Source organism: Seriola aureovittata, chromosome 20 (genome assembly GCF_021018895.1).
Source record: "Seriola aureovittata isolate HTS-2021-v1 ecotype China chromosome 20, ASM2101889v1, whole genome shotgun sequence".
Lineage (NCBI taxonomy): Eukaryota > Metazoa > Chordata > Actinopteri > Carangiformes > Carangidae > Seriola > Seriola aureovittata.
The window spans coordinates 13,698,970-13,719,511 of record NC_079383.1 but is presented as its reverse complement, the minus strand read 5'-3'; the positions used below and the strand labels follow the sequence as shown (position 1 = coordinate 13,719,511).

The window sequence follows — 20,542 nt, the reverse complement described above, 5'->3', positions numbered from 1 at the left end:
GTGAATAAAAACAGGATATTAAACTTGAGCTAATGATTACATGCTGTTACTATTTCCATGGCAGGACGTCTTATTTTCAATAGAGCAATAAAAAAGATGGCATTAGGGATTCATGCCTTAGAATAATATGACCTGCTGTTTTTGTCCAAGATTCAAATGGCAGCACTTTAATGGGCTCTCTTGAGTCATGGTATGCTAATAAAAAGCTAAAATGCTAATTCATGCATGCTTTTCTCATATGTGCTCTTTGAAATGCCAACGGTCAGTAACAACTGACCCTATAAACTGGATCGCTGACATCAAATGTGACCTTTTGTGCTCCAAAGCGTAGCCCAATGTCACTAGAATGCCTTAGACAAGCATTTCTGCTCAGCCTCACACCTCAGATGTTATTTAGATGCTAGACCCGTGAGTTGCCCATGTTCAAACCAGGCATTTTGGTCACCTTAAAAAAAACAGAGATGCACAACCATTCCTAGAAACATTCTGTGGTAGTTTTACTGTCTCGTTTTTTCTAGGCCGTCTGCAAAAGTATACAGATGTTAGATCAGCTATTAAGCAGCACGTCTGGAGCAGGTGGGGATTTAATATCTTACTCAAGGTCACTCGGCAAGGCAGAGGTTTTCTGGCACACAAGCTTGAATCAGGCCTATCTGGTGGCTGAGACGTCGTTATTATGCCATACTGCTTTATTAGCTTTATTAGATTGTGTACAGTGGGGAGAGACAGGAGGGATGGGCCGCAAGGGAGGAGCTGGAACATAAAACCAAGATAAGGAAAAAAAAAACTAAAAACCAAACACACCAGCTATAGCTCCCCTCCCAGCTATCAAGATACCCAGCTTGTGTGTTACAAGGACACCAATACATGTTCACATACTTTATTTTTTCAATAATTCTTCTCACAAGCCTTCAGATATAAATATATTTAAAAATATAAACATGACAATACATAAATGTGCACATTCAAGCAATGTCTTTACCTGGCACCAAAAACAGAAACTTCACTGTCATACATGTTGGCTGCTGCACATTGATGTACTTGCTTGGACAACAAAATGGACACATCACGGACAAAGATGTAATCTAACAAATAACAAGGGCATGGCTCAGAAGGAATGAAATTCATTTATAATTTGAGGCCAATATATCAGGACCTAGTCTCTGTAGTCCCATAACCAGGCACAACGTGAGGTTGATTTGGTTACAGAGGATACTGCAACAAGTCTTCAGACAAGATAGCAGAGACATCGTCAGTCATTGAGCCATTAGGTTTAAGGCAAAATAATTACACAGTAACAGAACAAATCCTAAAACAATGACCAATGATACATTTAAATAAAAGAATACATAAATACAAATAAATAGCACTCAACATGCTGTAACAGTGTCTTACAGTATTTCCGATTTAAAATATGCAAAATATGTATAACACTGATGGCCTGTTTTGTAAGGAGATTTCAATCTTTAGTTCTCTATACGACTAAATTGATGTTGAATGACTTCGAGTTTCACATCAAGTAATCATTTGGACATGGAAAATCAGGAAACAGAGTCAATAAAGCTGAGGAGGGAATAGCACATGGCATAAGGGGAGAGGAAGAGGAAGATAGCTAGACGGAGATCTACAGCATTTGACATCATTTTTTTAGGATGCGGATTGAACACTCTGTCTGGGGAAAAGCAGCAATTCCAGGGAGGTTGAGGTTAACACGGCAGGTGCTACAAAGGATAGGTAGGTTTTGGGGCTACAACATTTGTGGTATTAGTAGAAAATAAGGGTCTGGAAGCAGAGGAGGTTAGGTAGTAGGTGGTCTACATGATCTGACGGTGCATACCGTAGCCCGTCATGCCGGCTTGGGAAGCCCCGCGGTTGCTGCCCATCTGCAGGCCAATCAAACTCTGTCCTTGACGCAGCTGCTCTTCGGTGAACTCTCGTCGATACCCCTGGGCTTTCCTACACACACATAAAACAATTCAAAGGTGAGGTAAAGAAAAAAGCTTCATGTTTATACAGTTGTGAAGAATGGTCTTATGTTAAAGTCATCCTTCTCTTTACCTATGGAACCAGTCGTGGTCACCTCTGTAATGGCCGTCGTCCTTAGTGACGGCCACACTCCCCAGAGCCATTAGGGTCCTTTGCACTGCTGCCATGTCCTTTCCTATGGTCAGAGTAACAGGATAATTTTATTTTCCGCCTGTAGTGACAACAGCTTACCACTGCAACTGACACAAATTAATATATGCTCCCCCCGGTGACAGATGGGACAAAAAATGTGGTCATCAGATGCAAAACTGGGAGTGTCATCTTGGTTTTGTGAGAACTCTTTACCTTCCCAGAGATCGACGGTTTGAAAGATGTCAGTGGTTGTCACTCCGTAAGCTTCGGAAGCCTGCAGGAACTGAGAGATCTTCTCCATTTGTTTGAAGGCCATTTGAGTCTCTGGGATCTTCTTGACGGGCTCCTTCCCCCTTGGATAAAGGCTGTTGATGAGTCTACAGAGGATCTAGGGTAAAGGAGGTCAGAAAACTGGCTTGATAAAATTTAAATGACACACTGACCAGACCATACTGACAGCCGAGGCTTCTTAAAGGGATAGGTCACCCTAAGACACTCTTAGTTGCCATGTATGGATGGCATACTTGATATTTTTGGTGTAACAGCTTTCTCTCATCTTTTCTTGTTATTTTGAGTAACTGTTGTCATGCCCTTGGGGATGCAATATGAAAATGCATTTGCAGTTATTGAAAACTGAGATGATTTGTAATTGTGTGAAAAAAGTCTAAGTCAATTTGGGATTGATAATGTAATGTCTTGTGGCTGAATAGCATCCTTCTTTGCTGAGTTAATTGCTGGTGCAGAAACCGATGCCTCCGCCTCATCTATGAAGGATTTCACTGAATGATTTTTTAACATCAGAGTCAGCTGGAATGTCAAGCAAGAACACACTGCACCACTGAGCTGGGTGCATTTTTTATAATTGGCTGTTAATTAGATCTTACAGTGCAAAGTATTTTCAGTGTAGAGACAGAGGAGTTTTCCATTTTTCCATTAAAAGCCCCCAGAGTGACTCACTTTAAAATTTTAAGTTTGCAAAGCAATGATCGCAACAGTTACCGACTTAAACTTCACTGTTTGCTGAAAATTATTTTTCAGTAAGACACAACACAGTCCTCTTCTCTACACTCAGTTTCAGTTGGGAGTGATGATAATGATAATGGTCCATTATTTCACATTATAAGGGAAAATAAATGTCCCAGTACTGTAACTTAAGACTAATGTTATTTACTCAAGCCTTCAAAAATTACTGGGCACATAAATATGGTTGCATATATTAGTCTTTTTTACTTCATGGTCTCTTTAAATCTGACAGAGCTGGTAGACCTATCACACTATATCTTAAATAATTCAATCATAACTACTATTTTAAGTGCAAGTACTGCAGCCACTCACTGTCCCATCCATCAGCCACTTCTGGAAGTTCTGTTTGCCCGCCTGTGGTCTCTCCAGGTTTCCTCCACACTGTGCAACTATCCAATCCACCAACCTCTGCTCCAGGTCTGGGTCGTACTTCTGGTCGATCTTCTCCTGCACCTCCCGGCTCAGTCCATAGCTGGGCCCTCTGTTCGCCATGGCAGCACCAGCAACACTCTAGTATATGTAGTATATAGTAGCTCTAAGGAGAACACATGGTACACAGTATTATTCTCCAACAAACTGCTGAAATACTCTGAAAAACATCAGGCTCATGTTCATAGTATAGACCGACCCATTTTAGCATATTAGAGAGATTTTAGTGAATAATCCTGATTAAATGGCAACAGGATAACACAGTTATTTTTAGAGTTCAAATATTCTCTGTAAATCTGTTGCATTAGAGCATGACCATAAACCACTTCAGTGTCTGAAGAAAAAGCCAAAAAGCCAGGGTTCCCTCTCTCCAACAGCACCTGTCTCCCTTCCAGCTCAGCAGTCCACCCAGGCGCATCTCTGGAGGCTGTAACGGGGAAGGGTGTGGTCCCCTGGCATCTGTCCCGAGCAGGGACCAGCCCTCTTATTGCTATGGTAACAATCAAGCCTGTTTCCGGCACGCTGTTTGCCGTGATTTCGCTGTACATGGGATGATGGTTTCGGTATGACCGACAGTAGGCAGTCGTGACGCAAATTAAATAATCAAATGTATTTTAATAAAGTTTACCCTCTTACAAAACATGCATTCACAAAATGTACAACGTCTCTATATTTAGCCTGTAATCCACTTTAATTAAATTACGTCAGTCTTCTTTGCCGCATGTTGTGTTAATTTTTCATTTGATTGTCTTCGCTGCATCTCTTGTAGGACGCACTTCCCTAAGTTAAATTCAGCAAATTCAAATAAAGTCCCGCCATCTAATGTTAGTTACGACACCACATTGCTACGCATTCTGCAGCTTTTTAAAAACATGGAACATTTTTGCAAAGCAAAAGGCAACTGCGCAAAGCTCACACACTGGCTGCGACACCGCATCTGTTACATAAACATTAATATATCCAACATGTCATGCACTGAAGGAAGACTACGAGCACTTACTAAAGAGCAGAGAGCGGTTATTCGTCCGGTAACACAGCGTTAATTCCGCTGAGCTGGGCAGGGCTGAGGATGCTGAAGTGCTGAAGCATCCATGAAACGCAGCACAGGCGCGTCGAGCCAGGCTGAATCTCACTTTGTCCGGGAGGGGCGAGTCGCTCGTTTTATATGCCAGCTCCTCCAGGAGGGGTCCCGAGAGACTCTCAACACACGATGCGATCTGACACCGCTCCCGGACAGTGGTCACTGTAGTGCATGTTCAGTTTTAGGCAGCATGGACTGACCTTCAGTAAGCAAAGGCACATGATGGTGCCAAATTAATTTAGCTGCTTTCTAAACTCTTTTCTGAGAGGTGAAGTCTGTACTGTACAATATAAAAAGTCCCATCTGTACTTCATTATAACTGGTAAATTCTTGCTGAATGGCACCTAAGCAGAGAGGATTTTTGCCTATGTTGTCTTTTGGGATAGTTTTTTTAAACAGTTGCTCTCCCTCCTGACTTATCATTTGTCTGACACTACGGGTTATTGTTTGTTACAGCATCTATCTCTTGTAATGAGAGCCATTTCTCTTTGCTTATTGAATTTGAGTTTTTTTGTGGTAGATAAATGATCTGGGGAAATGCTGTTTGCTGAGTGCTGTGGCTCAATATGGAGCGCATGCTGCCTTATTTTAAGCAACTAGTCAACAAACAATTAAAATGTGGCATACTTGGAAATGATTTCCTGGTAAACAAGGCTGTGAGTTGCACAAATCTGCTTTATGTGAAAACGATAGCAAACGGAGCAACATCACCATATGCAATGCCTTTCTGTACCATCTCTTCTGCTTGCATTACAATTATGCAGCGTGCGCCCATAAATCTGTGTGATCTTAAGTTTTGATGCACAAAATGAATGACTACATAGCTCAACCATGAGTTAAAAGGTCAGAGCTGCAGTTAAGCAGACATGAGAGAGTTAAGTGGTTGGTTTTGCCCCATTGAGCATAGTGCAGCTAGTGGCCAATTACATGTTAATAATCAACAGCCCAGTGGCTCCATTCAGCAGGTCTCTCTCTGGCTAAAGGCCAACAGGTATGGGGAGTCATGTAACAGAATGTCCTGCTAGCAAAAATAAACCTTGCATGGCTGTAGCCTACAACCCTTGATGATTTTGACTCACTTTGTACAACTATGTTTCACTGTGTTGACATGCTAATTTTTTTATCATTTTTTATCTGAGTTTGACATTTTAAAAAAGTACAACTTTCATAAGAAATATTTAAGAAAAGCCTCTCATACTTAACAGTACAGTAGTAAATACTACTACTGCTACTACTACATTGTATGCATGTTAACCTTGTCATAATTCATGAAGACAGTTGTGTGTCAGTTGATCATAGTGTATTAGTTGTGGTAACAGACTGAGACCTGCACTCTAGTGTGCAGAGGTTTTATTGGCCAAAAAGGGTGAAAAGTGATTAAAAAAGGCACAGGAAAACTATGCATCTAATTAAAGAGGGAGGGAAAACAGTAAGAACAGTGGCAGAGACAGCAGCAAATGGCAGACCTAACAATGGCTGACCAACATAACAGTCAACATAATAACCTGGAACACGCACAAATGCAACCTGAAGATATAAGGGAACAGCTAACAGGAGAGGTCCCTTTAAATATAGTTTGCACTGTAACGGCATGTGAAAATGACAGATGAAGTACGGGGAGGATAACGGAGATGGATAAAGGTCATATTTGGCAGAGAAACATGCCATTGTTTGGTAATTTTCTTGAGGGTTGACTTGCCAGTAAACACAGTCCATCTCTCCCTAACCCAGCAACCTCTCAAGCTCACTCTCCCATCCCTTACTCAGACCATAGTGGTCAGCTTGTCTATGAGATCGTCAATAGTGTAGACCATGAGTTTGATGTCTTCCTTCTCAGACATACGGTGCTGGCCGTGCCGCCGAAGGATGACATCCACATCAGGACTGAGGACGCGTTCTGCAACCTGCATGGAGATGTGCCAGGGTACGTCCTCATCTTTGAGCCCATGGATCAGCCGCACGGGACAAGTGATGGGGATGGGACTCTGGAGCACACAGTGATTCTCTGCCTCACGCAGAAAGTTCATGCTAAACTTATAAACGCCCTCCTCTGAATGTTTGGTGGGCACTGTCCACTCCCCCTTTTCCTCAAACTCCTTGCGTGCCTGCAAATTCAAACATGGACAAATCGCACTTAGAAATCGTCACTCAATGAAATGCCAGCAAACTTTCAAACTAAATGACAAAAGGAACTGGATGTATATAATAATATCATATGTTCCTACCTCCAGAGGAAGAGTGTTGAATGATGTGACAATGTGATCAGCAGCAGTGGAGATGCCCACCAGTGCAGCAGTCTTCTCTGGTCTTGCAATGGCTGCCAATAGCATGAGCCAACCGCCTATACTGGAACCCACCATTATCTATAAATAAGCAAACCCCCGATAAATAAACTGTAAATCAAATGACACATTGATTAATAAAGAAATAAATGGAAAAAAACCTTAAAAACATTCCATAAAGACACCACCAGATTCATGCAGTCTAATAGTGGAGGGCTAATAACATCACAAATATGGTAACACAGTGCCACTGTCTGGAGACATGGAGGAATACACACATTAAATACTAGGTTAAAAGGACTTTAATTCCAATTCTGAATATTGATTCTGCTGTTTGATCCAATTCTCTTATATATTCTCTTTTTTGGCAATTTATTGAGAGCAAACTGGTTTTAAATACAGGTTTTATAATGTTAATTTTATGTCAATTGATTTATCGCTATAATAATTCACTAGTGGTGTGGAACTACAATGTGAATCAAACATCAGAATTCTTATATTGTTTTTGCAAAACAAGTGTTTTTAATTTCCCTTTTCCATGAAAAAATTGTCAGAGCTAAGGCTGCCTGTGTGGCTCTGATGTGGACATAATACAGAATGGAAATATTTTAACTGGGAGATTTCATGGACGGCAACACAGACACTTTTGTACTGTGAAAGAATGCTGCACTTGACTGCAGTTTATTTAAAAACGTATTCCTGTGATTTAATGCATGTACAATGAACAAATATAACCCTGTAACTCAAGACTGAAATCCATATTTATACCTTGCCTTTTTCTCTTTTTGTCCAATCTGTTAAAATACAATTAAATGATAAAAAACTATACATTTTAAAACACCTAGACAGTGCATATTCCCTAGCGCATGATTTCAGTCATTAAGTTGTGGTTCGCAGTGCACAGAAATTCATAACTGACAGTGTCAGAGCAAGATGGTTCTCAGGAACCTGATAATTTGAAACCTGTTCCAAATAGAAACCAACTCTCAATTCCCATCCCTATTGAGCAATGTTGTCGTAACTTTATTGCTTACTAACCACCAGTCACTTCCAAATGGGCATGTCACTTTACCTGTGGCCCCTCTGCTAACTCATCCAACACAAAAAGGACGTCTTTTTTCCAGGTACCAATAGTTCCTTCTGCGAACACCCCCTCTGAGGCCCCATGTCCTGTGTAGTCAAACCTGGGAAAATATAAATAGAACAGCCGATGGCCATTAGTATCAGAGGGTAAAACACAACATGACAAGGTCACAGACAAGTTTGTTTTGGTGTTTAGTTGATTTTTTTTTTGTAGAAATAATGAGTAAAATACATCAGTCACATACTGCAATCAACATGGGACTGGGCCTTTATGTTCTTAGCGCTATGGAGCCATGTTTTTGATATCCAACCACAGCAGCAATGGAGGCTTTACAGAACGATGAGAAGTCTGGAATGGTTGGAGGTATTCTTCAAATACTGAAATGATCCATTGATTTATCAGTCTGTCGTTTAACAGAAAATTAAAGCGACACAATGTTCAGGAGGAATTCTGGACCATTCTTCCTTATAGAACTGCTTCAGCTCAGACATTTTCTTAGGATAGCTGGCGTGAGCAGCTCTCTTCAGGTTATTCCACAGTATCTCTACTAGTTTAAGATCTGGCTCTGACCTGGCCACTCCACAAGATGAAGTTTCTTTTTCTGAAGTCATTCTGTAGTAGATTTACTTTGATGTTTAAGATAATTTTGCTGCTGCATCACTCAGCTTCTACTGAGCTTCAGCAGGTGGACAGCCACCCTGACATTATCCTGTAAGAGACCTTGATAAACTTAGGAATTCATTTTCCCCTCGATGACGTCGAGCTGTCGAGCCCAGAGGCAGAAGAAAAAACCCAAAATCAGGATGTTCCCTGCACCCTACTTCATGTTTCAGATAATGTTTCCATGTTGGTATTTTTCATCATACATAGTGCTGCATGTTCTTCACAAACAATTTAACATAAGTTTCATCAGTCCATAAAACATTTTCCCAGTCGCATTGTGGAGTGTCAAGTGGCTCCTTGGCAAACTTGAGGGATGCAGTGGTGTTTTTTTTTTTTAAATTTTTTTTAGAGAGCAGCAGCTTCCTCTGTGTTGTTACCGAGCGTTCTGCATTGTGCTTTTGGAATCATCTTAGCTGTGCGCCCACTTCTAGGGAGAGTAGCCACAGACCTAAATCATCTTCATTTATAGACAGTTTGTCTAACTGTGGACTGATGATTATCTAAAGTCTTTTGAGATGACTTTGTAAGCCTCATGCAAGCTTTTGTAAGCTATCGGCAAATCAACAATTCTTGATCGTAAGTCTTCAGAGGATCTTATTGGTGAGGCAGAGTTCACACCAGCAGATGTTTCTTGTGAATAACTAACTCAAAATGTTTAGGTGGTTCTTTTATCTTTTTTTTTAGTTAAAGTAGCTCTAACCCACACCTCCAACATGGTTTCATGGACTGGAATACAGTTTTAAAAACTGCCATAAGCTGAGATGTTCACATACTGTTTCCAGCCCACACTGTGAATCTTTGAATGATTTGAACAATACGATGATTTGTGTGTTTTTAGTTAAAATAGATTGTATTTGTTCATAATTGTAACTTGGATGAAGATCTGACCATATTTTAAGACAAAATATATATACATATATACATATTTTCTTGCCACAGTATCTATTTTTATGTGGCTCCATAATGCATCAAAATCAGACAGCATATCAATTTAAGTTATTATTTATAGTAAGATACATGCCATTTTTGCTCAGTCACATTTTTTGTTGTTCATTAAAAGTAAGAAAACCTCTAAATCTAACTTAATCTTATGGTGGCAGGGTCTTTTCTGTGGCTGCCCAGTAGAAATACAACTTCTTCCTTCTATTTATTATCTAAACTAAATACACATTTTGCTTATTGTCTACTTGTGCTTGATCTCTTGTTCACTGAGCAGAACTGTAGGAGTGTAACTGTGGGTGTGTGGTGGGTGCATGCATCTTTTCCAGTTCATGTATGATATTTTTGTTCATTGCAACCCTGTAACTCACTTTAGATCAACTGTGTTGAGTTTTATGTACAAAACAATATGAATAGAGTTTAATATTTTCAAAAGTTGTATTTTTTGAAGATATTGCAGACATTCCTCAGCTTTAAAAAATGAAAACCCTGAAGACTTGGTCATCCAGGACCAGTATATATGAGGTAGGTCTGTCTGATCTGATCTATCAGAATGTCGTGAGGTTATGAGCATGCAATGGTCTCTATATATACCTCTGTGAGTGTTGTGTTTGGATGGCTTACCTAAGATATGAGTGCCCTAGTGACCTACAGAACTCCTCCAGTGCTTCAGCTTTCTGCCCATTCATGTTGGAGCCATATCCTGGGAGGAAGACCACACCTGGGCTCTTCCCCTTCACTCTTCTGTATGCCAACTTCGGAAGTTCTGGTCGGGAAGCATACTGAACTGTGGACTTGTGTCTTCTGTCTCCTGGTTGACACAGTGCAAAGTATTACTACTATGACAAAACAAGACGAGGCAGCTAAATCACACAAAAGCTTTGCTGGATACAATATCACACCACATTTTACTAGACATGGCTTCTCTTAACACAATTTGGAACACAGCACACCGGTACTTGGGAAACTGTCGGCATGTTATTGATATCGGCAAAACGTATCAATGACTTTGGTATATTTTCACAAGCTAAGTGAAGCTAATTAACGTAAAAGCGTTTCCAAATACACCGAGAGTCAAAGCAGGCGGCGCTCAAAGACAGGCGCAAACGCTGCACCGTTTACATTGCCCTAAATTTTTAAGACGACGCAGTCTGTGTGAGCCACACCCCCCCTGAGCGTTTAAACACCCTAGTATGAAACACAGTTGCTGAGAAATGACTTGCGCCAACAGCAGAGTTTAAACAAACCTTCCAAACGCTTTGAAGACAAAGCTGCGAGCCCTCCATTACTTAAAATCTGTGAAAGTCCTCTGCGGCAGGACCTCAGCGCGACGGCTGCCATACTGTTACGCGACCACTGAGGAAGTATCGCGAGAGTAGCAGCAGTGACTCTCGTTCACTCTCAGAGCACAACTGTTATAGTCCCTTTACATTTCATTACATTGCATCTACAGTAGGCTACAGTTCTGTGGAGCAGTGGCGGAAGAAGTATTTGAACTTTAAATATTAGGACGAATATTACAGTGTAGTATCAATGTGGCGCTGATTTTACAAACAGTTGCACAATTGAGCAGTTTAATACACACAATCCACCATATTTTGTGGAATGACGACATGTTTTGTATGCAAAATCTAAATTTGCAATGTCATTAGCCACTACAGCCCCCAGACAAATGCAATGGAGTAAAAGTGTTTGTAACAGAAAATGGATAAGTAAAGTACAAATACCTAAAAGCTGTACTGTAGTGCAGTAAATGTAGCAGTTGTTGAGTTGCTTGCTCTCTGCAGTCATATCATAACATTATTAACTTTTTAAAAATATATTTTGCTTTAGTTTGTTGTTACTCGTGCTCAGATCCAAACCCAATAAATTATACTAAATTTCTGCAATTCACTAACATGTTATTCTTTTATCTATAATGGCAGCCAAAAGCTTGTTGGTGTCAAGTGTTATTATAGGCATAAGAAGCCTAGACATATTTGTCCATATAAAGTTAAAAACCTTTAATTGGACTTAGTTACTCCTCAGTATAGTCCAGCTGAAATAAGTATTGACATCCATCCTCTATTAAAATGGATTCTGTGTCTATTATATTATAGATCTGTATGATGTTATTAGATTTTTAAATCTTAGTATTAATGTGTAAGTATTTTAATATTGTGGCTGGTTAAGAGCTAATTTTATGTAAATTATAAAGTATTATTTAATTTAACCCATAATAAAGCATTATATACTATGGGTTCACCATATGTTTTAAGTAGAAATGTTTTATCCATAGTATAATATTTCCCCCTGAAATGCAGTGAAACATAAGTAGCAGGAAAATACTCAAGTGATAAATAGGTACATGTACATTTGCTTGAGTAAATGTAATTATTGACTTTCAACGACTTCCTTTGCACGTATTCTTTTTTCCTTTTGCGTCAATTTTTATTTTGTGTTATTTTATTGTATTTTATCTACATGCAAATTCAGGCGTCCAACCAAAACCGGGTTTGGCAGGGAGTAGCTACCCCACAAGGGGCTCCACAGTGAAGAGGTGACTATTATTCTGATATCAGTTAGGGTAACAGCAGGTCAGTAAAAGGCTTAAATTACCCTGGGTAGAGAATATAGCAACGGAAAGTAGAGGGGAACTTGTTGTTTGATTGTGACTGTCATGTGAAGTGTCAGTTTGTAACATGACTCAGAGCGTCACAGGCGGAAGGTCACGGAGCAGCAGAACGGAACGGAAGCGGGAGTAAAGAGCCTATCCGCCATTGTGGAATATGGTAAGGGATATTCCAGTAAGACACTAGTCAGTTTCAGATTGACTGATAAAGACCATCTGTGGCAGGATCGTACACATCAATTGACGCCTTCTCCACAGACGCAAAGTCGCCGTTTGTAACCGTCAGAAGAAGCAGATCGTCGTCAGGTCTGACCACGGGAGGAAAACACCGCCTTGTAACGTTAACAGAGTGATTGGACAACCCGAGAGACGAGCCAGGAAAGCGCCGAAGTGCAGAGAGAGGCAGGGGGAAGCCGTGGACAGTCTCACAAACAACGATCAGTCTCGGTTCCTGGAGGATGTCTGCGACCACAGTCGATCAGGTTCGTGTATTGACAGCTGAACGGTGCTATAAATTAGCTGTGCGGCGAAATGAAACTTTACGGACAACAGTTTGATCTGGTTTGGCACGCCAGATCAAACAGGCTAAAAAGTCTTTGATATGTGATAGCTATTAGCTGTAATGTAGGCCGACTGTATTTCCAACCAACTCCAGCTGTAGCCGGTTGCCAATGCGGCACCGTTTACTGGATGTCAGAGCGTTTGACATCCGGTCGTTAAAGCGAAGCAACCTGTAAATGTTAACATCCGGGCTGATGGCTTGAGCCCGAGGTTACTATAGTCGACTGTTACATTAATCCATATAGGATACAGCCGGCTCTGTGTGTGTGTGTGTGTGTATGTGTGTGTGTGTGTATGTATGTGTGTGTGTGTATGTGTGTGTGTGTGCGCTTCTTGTTTCCTGTCGTGATCTGACAACAGTCTCATCTCTTTTTCCTGTGCTGCCCATTATTTCAGAGACCTAAAGGACAAGGAAATAAAGGTAAGGGTTTTAAACAGTGATTTTAAAAATGGTGCAGAAGTAGCCTACGCATTTTTAAAATGTATTTCAGTGTGGCAGTGCCGGCTGTTTTCATTTCAAACGAGCTAACGTGGTATCAGGTTAGTTGATGATAGTGCTTTGAAAATGCAGCGTATATAGGCTACAGCATGGTAGCATTGTTGACACTCCTTAATTCTGCATTTGTTGTTTTTTTTAAATGATGTTAGACCACACTGAGATCTCAAGTTTTAGATCTGACTACTTCATACCTGTGAGAAAAATATATTATATATATATATATATATATATATATATATATATATCAGCTGACGTATTGAGTTTTAACTATTTGGGAATCACATACATTTTAACTCTATGATGATTTAATCTCCTCTCTTTCCCACCCTTAGTGCAAAACGGATCAATGCATCAAAAGGATGGTGTGAATGATGATGATTTTGAGCCTTACTTAAGCGGCCAGACAAATCAGGTAACAGTATATCTTAATGTAGTCTGTTCAGAGTGAAAAATGTGTAGTTACGGTCAGTACTCCGCCTATAACCTCATACTTTCAACAAATCAGTTCCATATCAGAGGTGACAGCCATGCAACATATTGCTATTGCCATTCTAGTTTGCTTGAGATTTTCTTGTTTGTTCCTCAAGATTTCAGCTGTTTTTGTGTTGAACTCCATTTGTTGCTGGTTTCTTAATTGTACTGCCTGTGATTCTATAATGACATTAACTGGTTGTCCCTCTGCTCTATACAGAGTAACAGCTATCCACCAATGTCTGACCCCTACATGCCCAGCTACTATGCTCCATCCATTGGTTTCCCTTACTCTCTGGGAGAGGCTGCTTGGTCCACAGCAGGAGACCCTCCCATGCCCTACCTAACTACCTATGGACAGATGAGCAATGGTGAGCCGCACTACATCCCTGATGGTGTGTTCAGCCAGCCAGGTGCCCTGGGAAACACTCCTCCGTTCCTTGGCCAGCATGGCTTCAACTTCTTCCCTGGTAATGCGGACTTTTCCACTTGGGGTACCAGTGTCTCTCAGGGACAGTCCACACAGAGCTCAGTATACAGCAACAGCTATGGGTACGCCCCCAGCTCACTGGGTCGGGCCATCACGGACGGACAAGCGGGCTTTGGAAGCGACACCCAGCTCAGTAAGGTGCCGGTACTGAACAGCATTGAGCAGGGTATGACAGGGTTAAAACTGGGTACAGACATGGTGGCAGCTGTCACCAAAACCGTGGGCTCACCCTTAGGAGGCACAGCATGTATGAGCAGCATGGCAGCCAATAGCCTCCCTCCGTCTGTCAGCTCGTCAGCACCTAAACCTGCCTCCTGGGCAGCCATTGCCAAGAAGCCCGCCAAGCCACAGCCCAAGGTCAAACCCAAAGCCAACATGGGGATGGGGGGAGTCGCCACCATTCCCCCACCTCCCATAAAGCACAATATCAACATTGGTACTTGGGACGATAAGGGCTCTCTGAATAAGCCCCCATTAGCTCAGACTATGATGCCCCCGCAGCCTCTGGTGCAGCAACCTCTCCTAGCTCAACCCCAGCCCTTACTGCAGAACCCTTTGCCCCCTCAGCCTCAGCACCAGCCCCAGCACCAACACCAGCCCTTCCAGCTCCAGTCTCTCCAGTCCCCTCAACACCCCCAGCCTCTGCCCCCTGGCCCTCCGCACCTGCACCTCCCCTCTCAACCTGGCCCCCCACAGCCCCTTCATCAGCAACAACCCCAGCAGCCCGGCCCACCTCCCAACCGCTGGGTGGCTCCCAGGAACCGGGGTGAGGGCTTTGGTCTGGGTGGGGGAGTCCCTCTCAGTGCCTCCCCTTGCTCTGGAGAAGTGCACCCCGTGCTGGAGAAACTGCGTGCCCTCAACAACTACAACCCCAAAGACTTTGACTGGAACTTGAAAAACGGACGTGTTTTCATTATCAAGAGCTATTCAGAAGATGACATCCACCGCTCAATCAAGTACTCTATCTGGTGCAGTACAGAACATGGCAACAAGCGCCTGGATGGCGCCTACCGCTCACTGGGCAACAAGGGGCCTCTGTACCTGTTGTTCAGTGTCAACGGCAGTGGGCACTTCTGTGGCGTGGCCGAGATGCGCTCACCGGTGGACTACAATGCCTATGCAGGCGTCTGGTCTCAGGACAAGTGGAAGGGCAAGTTTGAGGTGAAGTGGGTTTTCATCAAAGACGTGCCCAACAACCAGCTGCGACACATCCGGCTGGAGAACAATGACAACAAGCCAGTGACCAACTCCAGGGACACTCAGGAAGTGCCTCTGGAGAAGGCCAAACAAGTGCTTAAAATTATCGCCACTTACAAGCATACCACCTCAATCTTTGATGACTTTGCACATTATGAGAAACGTCAGGAAGAGGAGGAGGCTCTGAGGAAGGTGAGATAAACACACATTTAAACAGCCCTTTCCTCTGTAAATAGCTTGTTTGTATGCAAGAGACAGTTCCGTTTAGTCACCCTTTAATTCAAAGAGAGGCTAACTTTCACTGAGTCACTGCTAAAGGCTACAGCCAGACTGTAGTCAGCTGATCTTGTTCCACCTGCTTTTAGACAGAGATTGTAACATCCTGTTGCTGAATGAACTGTCTGCCGTAAATGGAAGTTCCCCGAGGACTGTGAGCAGATTGACATGCCACCATTACTCATAAGCAGGTTCAGGAATCCCTGATTCCTCATCAGCCATCTTGTGCTGTCGAGATTGCGATGATCTGCCCGAGTGGAGTTAGATGCATAGAGGTTTCCTGAAATAGCCCACATTCCTGGCATTCTTTCTCTCAGACAAAGGCAGATGTAGGCACTGATCTCCCTTTGAACACCAAGCCTCTCTGCTCTCCACAGGCTCCTCATGCTTTATTAGTCTTTAACAACATAAGCCCTCGGCCTGCAAACTGGCTGCAACCGTGCCTCAGAGTTGGCACAGTTTGCCTCAGATATTGTAAAGGGTTGATTTTAAAAATATTTCCTAGCAAAACACATGATGAAAATGCGTGATTAATTACATTTGTCTGTGCACATAGTTCTGAAAAGCACACACACTGTGCAAGCCTGCACCTTCAGAGGGGAAACTAAAATATGTTGCAGTGGTAATAACAGTGGTGTACCACAAATGTTAGTCTAAGTAGTAAAAACTCTGTGGGTTGCTACTGCTGTGGAAAAACAGCAGCCAAGCAGTGGATAATATGTTATCATTGCTAGCATTCTGCTGCATCCATTCTTAGATTCACCAGTATGCTAATCTAATTACGTTTAGAAAACCCCCATGACCTGCCCCCCTCCTTTTTTTCTCCCACTCCCCCACTGCTGGTGCTCCATTGATGCTGTATTGACTCCTCGCTGCTGACCTTGTTAATATGCGCTGGGTTACTTTCTCATAAATATTTCAAGTCAATGTTTTCAGGCTTCTGAAAACAACCTGTCAGTAGAAAGCCTGTTTCATCCTGCGTCGTGCAGGCGTTGCGCTGTGCTGCTTTTGTAGCCCTGACCTCCTACATGACAGGATCGGCCCAGCTGAGGCCTCACCCTCCTTCGCCTGACAAGGTTAATTGTTCTCTATTGTTTGGGCCGTCCTTCCCGAACTTTGAGAGGTGTCAAACCAGCACAGCTACCTGCACTGTAACACCGTCCCAAAATGTTTTTTAAGATAACTTTAGATCTAAATGTTGTTGCAGGATTTTATTAGCATAACTAATTTGGCAATTAATACATAGAGGTTAGCTCCTCCCTTCCTCTGGATGTACTGTAAGAGGGAATCTCATGGCATGTTGGGGCGAATGGCAGTTTGCTGTAATGGTTATAGCTGTATCATACTAGTAAAGATGCAGTTAACTGGGTTTATTTATTTATTTATTTTTTCGCACAAGGAAGGAGTTTTATTACTTGAAAATCAGACTTAATATCAAGTTAGGATTTTTATAAAAAGAAAATTCAGTTGACTCATTTTACGAAGAAATTTCTTTTCTTTTTTTCTGTTTTCATCGAATAACTGATATGACCTGCAACCTTACTGATGTGTAAGGGAGTTTTGGGAAGGTTCCTGTCCCCTGGGCCACAGCCCTTCTGGGGACAGAGTCACACTGTGGCCCTGGGTGTCGCAGGATGTTTCCCAGACCACTGACATGGACAAACACTCCTCAGAGAGCACACGGTCCCACCTAAAAAAAAAAATGGCACTTAGCCTGAAAGTTTAGCCCGTATCATCAGTCCATGAAGATCCCTGGGTTATTTTGACCTTTATGGCTTTTCCATTATGTCTTTAATGAGAAACTGACTGTTCTAACCACATTTCTCTTTGTTTGTAATACACAACACACCCTGGATTATTTGAAATTTAAGGTGTGTTGTGATTACTCATGATTTTTTGCGTATGCGTGGTGCTGGTTTTGTGTTTATCCGTAGCCAAGTGAGACTTATTACTACAAGCCGAGAGTCGTGGCTGCAGTCTCATGCCTCAAGTGTAAACATAGCTGAACGTTCTGGTTAATATATACCTGAGGCGTACTAAACTCATTTTCTCTCCATCTTTCAAACAGGGGACACTCTCTTGATAATCTCTGTCTCATTTATTTTAACAGTAAACCGAAAAAAAGCCCCCAAATATCCTTGCTTCTGTGATTGATTAGTTTTCCTGCCAGTGTAGTATAAATCACTATAACAACAACAAGAGTGACAACTTCAGACCAACCCAAAAATATGATATGTGGTTCTCATCTTGTTTTAGAGTGTTTTTCATCTGATGAGCCCTGGAAGGTTGATGAAGGTTAAATGCTTTTTTTTTTCTTCTTTTTTTTTCTGTAAATATCTAATCATCATTTTTATCCTTGAAGATTGTGATGTCTTTTTTTAAGTTTGGTTAAATTGTGCCCACATTGGAATACATTATTATTTAAGTCATCTACATCTATACTATCTAAGCTTCAAATGAAATCACTGAAACCAGACTCTGAAACCAGGTATGGAAACCAGTACTTTCCATAGAGAATGGGAAGTGCAGACTAACTGTCCTCAAATAGCCAGAACTGACAGAAAAACATTTATACTGAGTTTACTTTCAACGGCACATTTGTATTATTAATTCTCTTTGGTAGCTTTTGAGACACCCACTCGGCTCCTTGCACAAATAGCACAGATTAAGGAAATTGTTAAAACCAACTGAACCTTTAAGTCGAGCAGTTTTACAGAAACAGGAAAGGATCTTTTCAGGCTGTGACTGCACCGCCGCCCCCGAGTTGACTGATGCTGTCGATTTATTACCGAAGTTTGAGTTGTAATTGAATATTTTCTATGTATAATTCAAAGAACACATATGAATGTACTCAAAATAGGAGCATCCAATCGATTCTAAGTGATGAATGACATTGGCTGATGTTGTACAAATGGAGATCAACACAATAATGGCATTCATTCGATACATGTTGTCTAAGAAGTAAAATCAGTATCGATTGCTTTCATAAATGGGGTTTGATCATCTGTCAGGGAAGTATAACCACGGGAGCAGCTCCGATGTTGCTCTCTTAGCTGTTTGTGTCTCTTGTTGCTCTTGTTCTGATACCATCCACTGATCATCTCTTTCTGTTTTTTGTTTTTCTCTCTCTCGCCAGGAGCGCAATAGAAATAAACAGTAACCTTCAAGCAAGCTCTCTGCTAGAACTGCAACACTAATGACGTAGGACCTTAAATAAAATTTGCCTAACCAGGAGGAAAGGAGGAAAGGCTCTTACAATCTTTCCGCTGGAGATGACAATGTATCTGAACACTTGAACATGACAATAGATGGACTCATCTGTATCTGTTGACTGGTGCATCAAACCCCGTGTTCCTGTGTCACGAGAAAAAGAACCCACTTTGAAAACTCTGTCTTTAAAGCACTTTCTGTCCTTCTAAACAGCCTCTACCAATACCCTTAACTCTCTAACTCTGTGTTCTTCTTTGATTTTGTTTGTGAGCAACTAACTGACTAACCAGAGTAGTCAGAAGATTTCACCGGGCTTATTTGTAATTTTTTTAATGCCTCAAATGTTTGGGATATTGGTGAGCTCCATTAGCTCCTGAAGAGAATTAAACAACATGTATAAATTAATCTTGTACTCGAATCTGTATTCAGCCGTCTGATCCTTCTCAGACAGAGGCTGTGGATGATTGACAGGTGGGATGAAATAATTGGGAAACAGCCACAATCATGCCAATCATAGGATGTATCCTCCCTCTACCTGTTCCCTTCCTTTCTGCATCTGTTTCCGTGTACCAAAAGATTACAATTATGCAGCACGTTGGCAAGCGCCAGCCAGTGCACATCTTTGCATCTTTGTTTTGTTTTTTTTCTTTTTCTCTCTCTATCTCTCTTTCTCTCTCTCTCTCTCTCTCTCTTGTGATTCTGTCATTCTGAAGTGCATTTGTCTGAGGAGAAACCTGCTGCTCTGGTACAACTAGTGGTGGCCTCCCTGGGCCCTGTGGGTGACTGTCTTTGCTCTGATGTTGATGTACTCTACCGTACCTCAGGCTCAATCAGACTGTCTGTCCTCAACAACTCTTAGCACTTTTGGGAGAACCCCGACGATCCTGTTCCTGCTCGGCTTGACCGGGATTCCCCCAAAACGGCAAGACATCAACTGCAAGGATGTGACAGTTTTCTCCTCTAGGTAACTCACTAGCTAAATAAAAATTACCCATGTTTAGCGCAAATGTTGTTTTGTGTTTTTTACTCTTAGTTTTACCTTTCCAATGTATTTCTTCATATAACAGTATCACACACACTCAGTGATAGGAAAAATATGAGCTCTTCTGCTGGAGCACAAGCAGATCCTGCCTTTTCTATTTGCTAATGTGCCTCTAAATAAACTAGTGTATATACAGTGATGGCAGCTTGGCATTTCAGTATATTACTGAAGGTGGGTGTGAAGTGTGTTGGTGCCAAGAGGGTGGGTTTGACCATAAAGTTAAAATATCAAAGGTGTACAATAAATAGAGCAGAAGATGACACCGCATCAACGTGTGTGCTATGTGGGAGGCAGCCGTGCCAGTCTAAAAGTGGGTGAGTTAACATCACAATAGAGGTGCAGGGTATAACAACCAATGCTGGAATGCAAATTCTTACCTGTAAAAGGTTGTAACAGCGAAGGACATGCAGGCAGTGGTGGAAATAACCCAGTCTATTTGAGATATTTGTACTTTAGTGTTTTAATTTATGTCACTTTATACATCCAGCCCACTACATTTCACAGGCAAATATTGTTCTTTTTACTCCACCATATTTATTTGACCGCACAGGCCAGCGGGGGACACC

The 20,542-nt window shown here is 41.8% G+C and overlaps 3 protein-coding genes across 4 annotated transcripts; 1 reads left to right on the top strand and 2 right to left on the bottom strand.

Moving 5' to 3' along the window:
* Positions 1-864: 864 nt before the first annotated feature.
* On the bottom strand, positions 865-5,846 carry tagln3b (transgelin 3b). Its single transcript, XM_056364093.1, has 5 exons — positions 4,571-5,846; positions 3,454-3,676; positions 2,332-2,506; positions 2,059-2,161; positions 865-1,956 (listed from the first exon to the last, which is right to left on the bottom strand). The coding sequence occupies exons 2-5, from the start codon at positions 3,631-3,633 to the stop codon at positions 1,815-1,817; spliced, it is 600 nt and encodes a 199-aa protein (XP_056220068.1). The 5' UTR covers positions 3,634-3,676; positions 4,571-5,846; the 3' UTR covers positions 865-1,814.
* Positions 5,847-5,984: 138 nt separating this feature from the next.
* Positions 5,985-11,018, bottom strand: abhd10b (abhydrolase domain containing 10, depalmitoylase b). The gene is made up of 5 exons (XM_056364092.1): positions 10,867-11,018; positions 10,244-10,430; positions 8,006-8,117; positions 6,877-7,014; positions 5,985-6,756 (listed from the first exon to the last, which is right to left on the bottom strand). Exons 1-5 carry the CDS (start codon positions 10,958-10,960, stop codon positions 6,415-6,417), a joined length of 873 nt encoding a protein of 290 aa, XP_056220067.1. The 5' UTR covers positions 10,961-11,018; the 3' UTR covers positions 5,985-6,414.
* A 775-nt stretch (positions 11,019-11,793) lies between these two features.
* On the top strand, positions 11,794-19,941 carry ythdf3 (YTH N6-methyladenosine RNA binding protein F3). Of its 2 annotated transcripts, XM_056364091.1 has the most exons (6): positions 11,794-12,390; positions 12,489-12,712; positions 13,188-13,212; positions 13,623-13,702; positions 13,982-15,640; positions 18,861-19,941. In XM_056364091.1, exons 2-6 carry the CDS (start codon positions 12,689-12,691, stop codon positions 18,882-18,884), a joined length of 1,812 nt encoding a protein of 603 aa, XP_056220066.1. In that variant the 5' UTR covers positions 11,794-12,390; positions 12,489-12,688; the 3' UTR covers positions 18,885-19,941. The 2 variants fall into 2 exon arrangements, with proteins under 2 accessions (XP_056220066.1, XP_056220065.1); XM_056364090.1 differs by having other exon boundaries at positions 11,794-12,712.
* The last annotated feature ends 601 nt before the right edge of the window (positions 19,942-20,542 follow it).

Coding starts and splice junctions, on each gene's coding strand:
- ythdf3 (XM_056364091.1), top strand. CDS start 12,689: ATGTCTGCGACCACAGTCGATCAG. Junction 12,713..13,187: donor CTGCGACCACAGTCGATCAG/GTTCGTGTATTG, acceptor CCATTATTTCAG/AGACCTAAAGGACAAGGAAA. Junction 13,703..13,981: donor TAAGCGGCCAGACAAATCAG/GTAACAGTATAT, acceptor TGCTCTATACAG/AGTAACAGCTATCCACCAAT.
- abhd10b (XM_056364092.1), bottom strand. CDS start 10,960: ATGGCAGCCGTCGCGCTGAGGTCCTGCCGCAGAGGACTTTCACAGATT. Junction 10,431..10,866: donor GTCTTCAAAGCGTTTGGAAG/GTTTGTTTAAAC, acceptor TGTGTCAACCAG/GAGACAGAAGACACAAGTCC. Junction 7,015..8,005: donor AGTTAGCAGAGGGGCCACAG/GTAAAGTGACAT, acceptor GCTTATTTATAG/ATAATGGTGGGTTCCAGTAT.
- tagln3b (XM_056364093.1), bottom strand. CDS start 3,633: ATGGCGAACAGAGGGCCCAGCTATGGACTGAGCCGGGAGGTGCAGGAG. Junction 2,507..3,453: donor AGTGGCTGATGGATGGGACA/GTGAGTGGCTGC, acceptor CCTTTACCCTAG/ATCCTCTGTAGACTCATCAA. Junction 1,957..2,058: donor GACCACGACTGGTTCCATAG/GTAAAGAGAAGG, acceptor ATGTGTGTGTAG/GAAAGCCCAGGGGTATCGAC.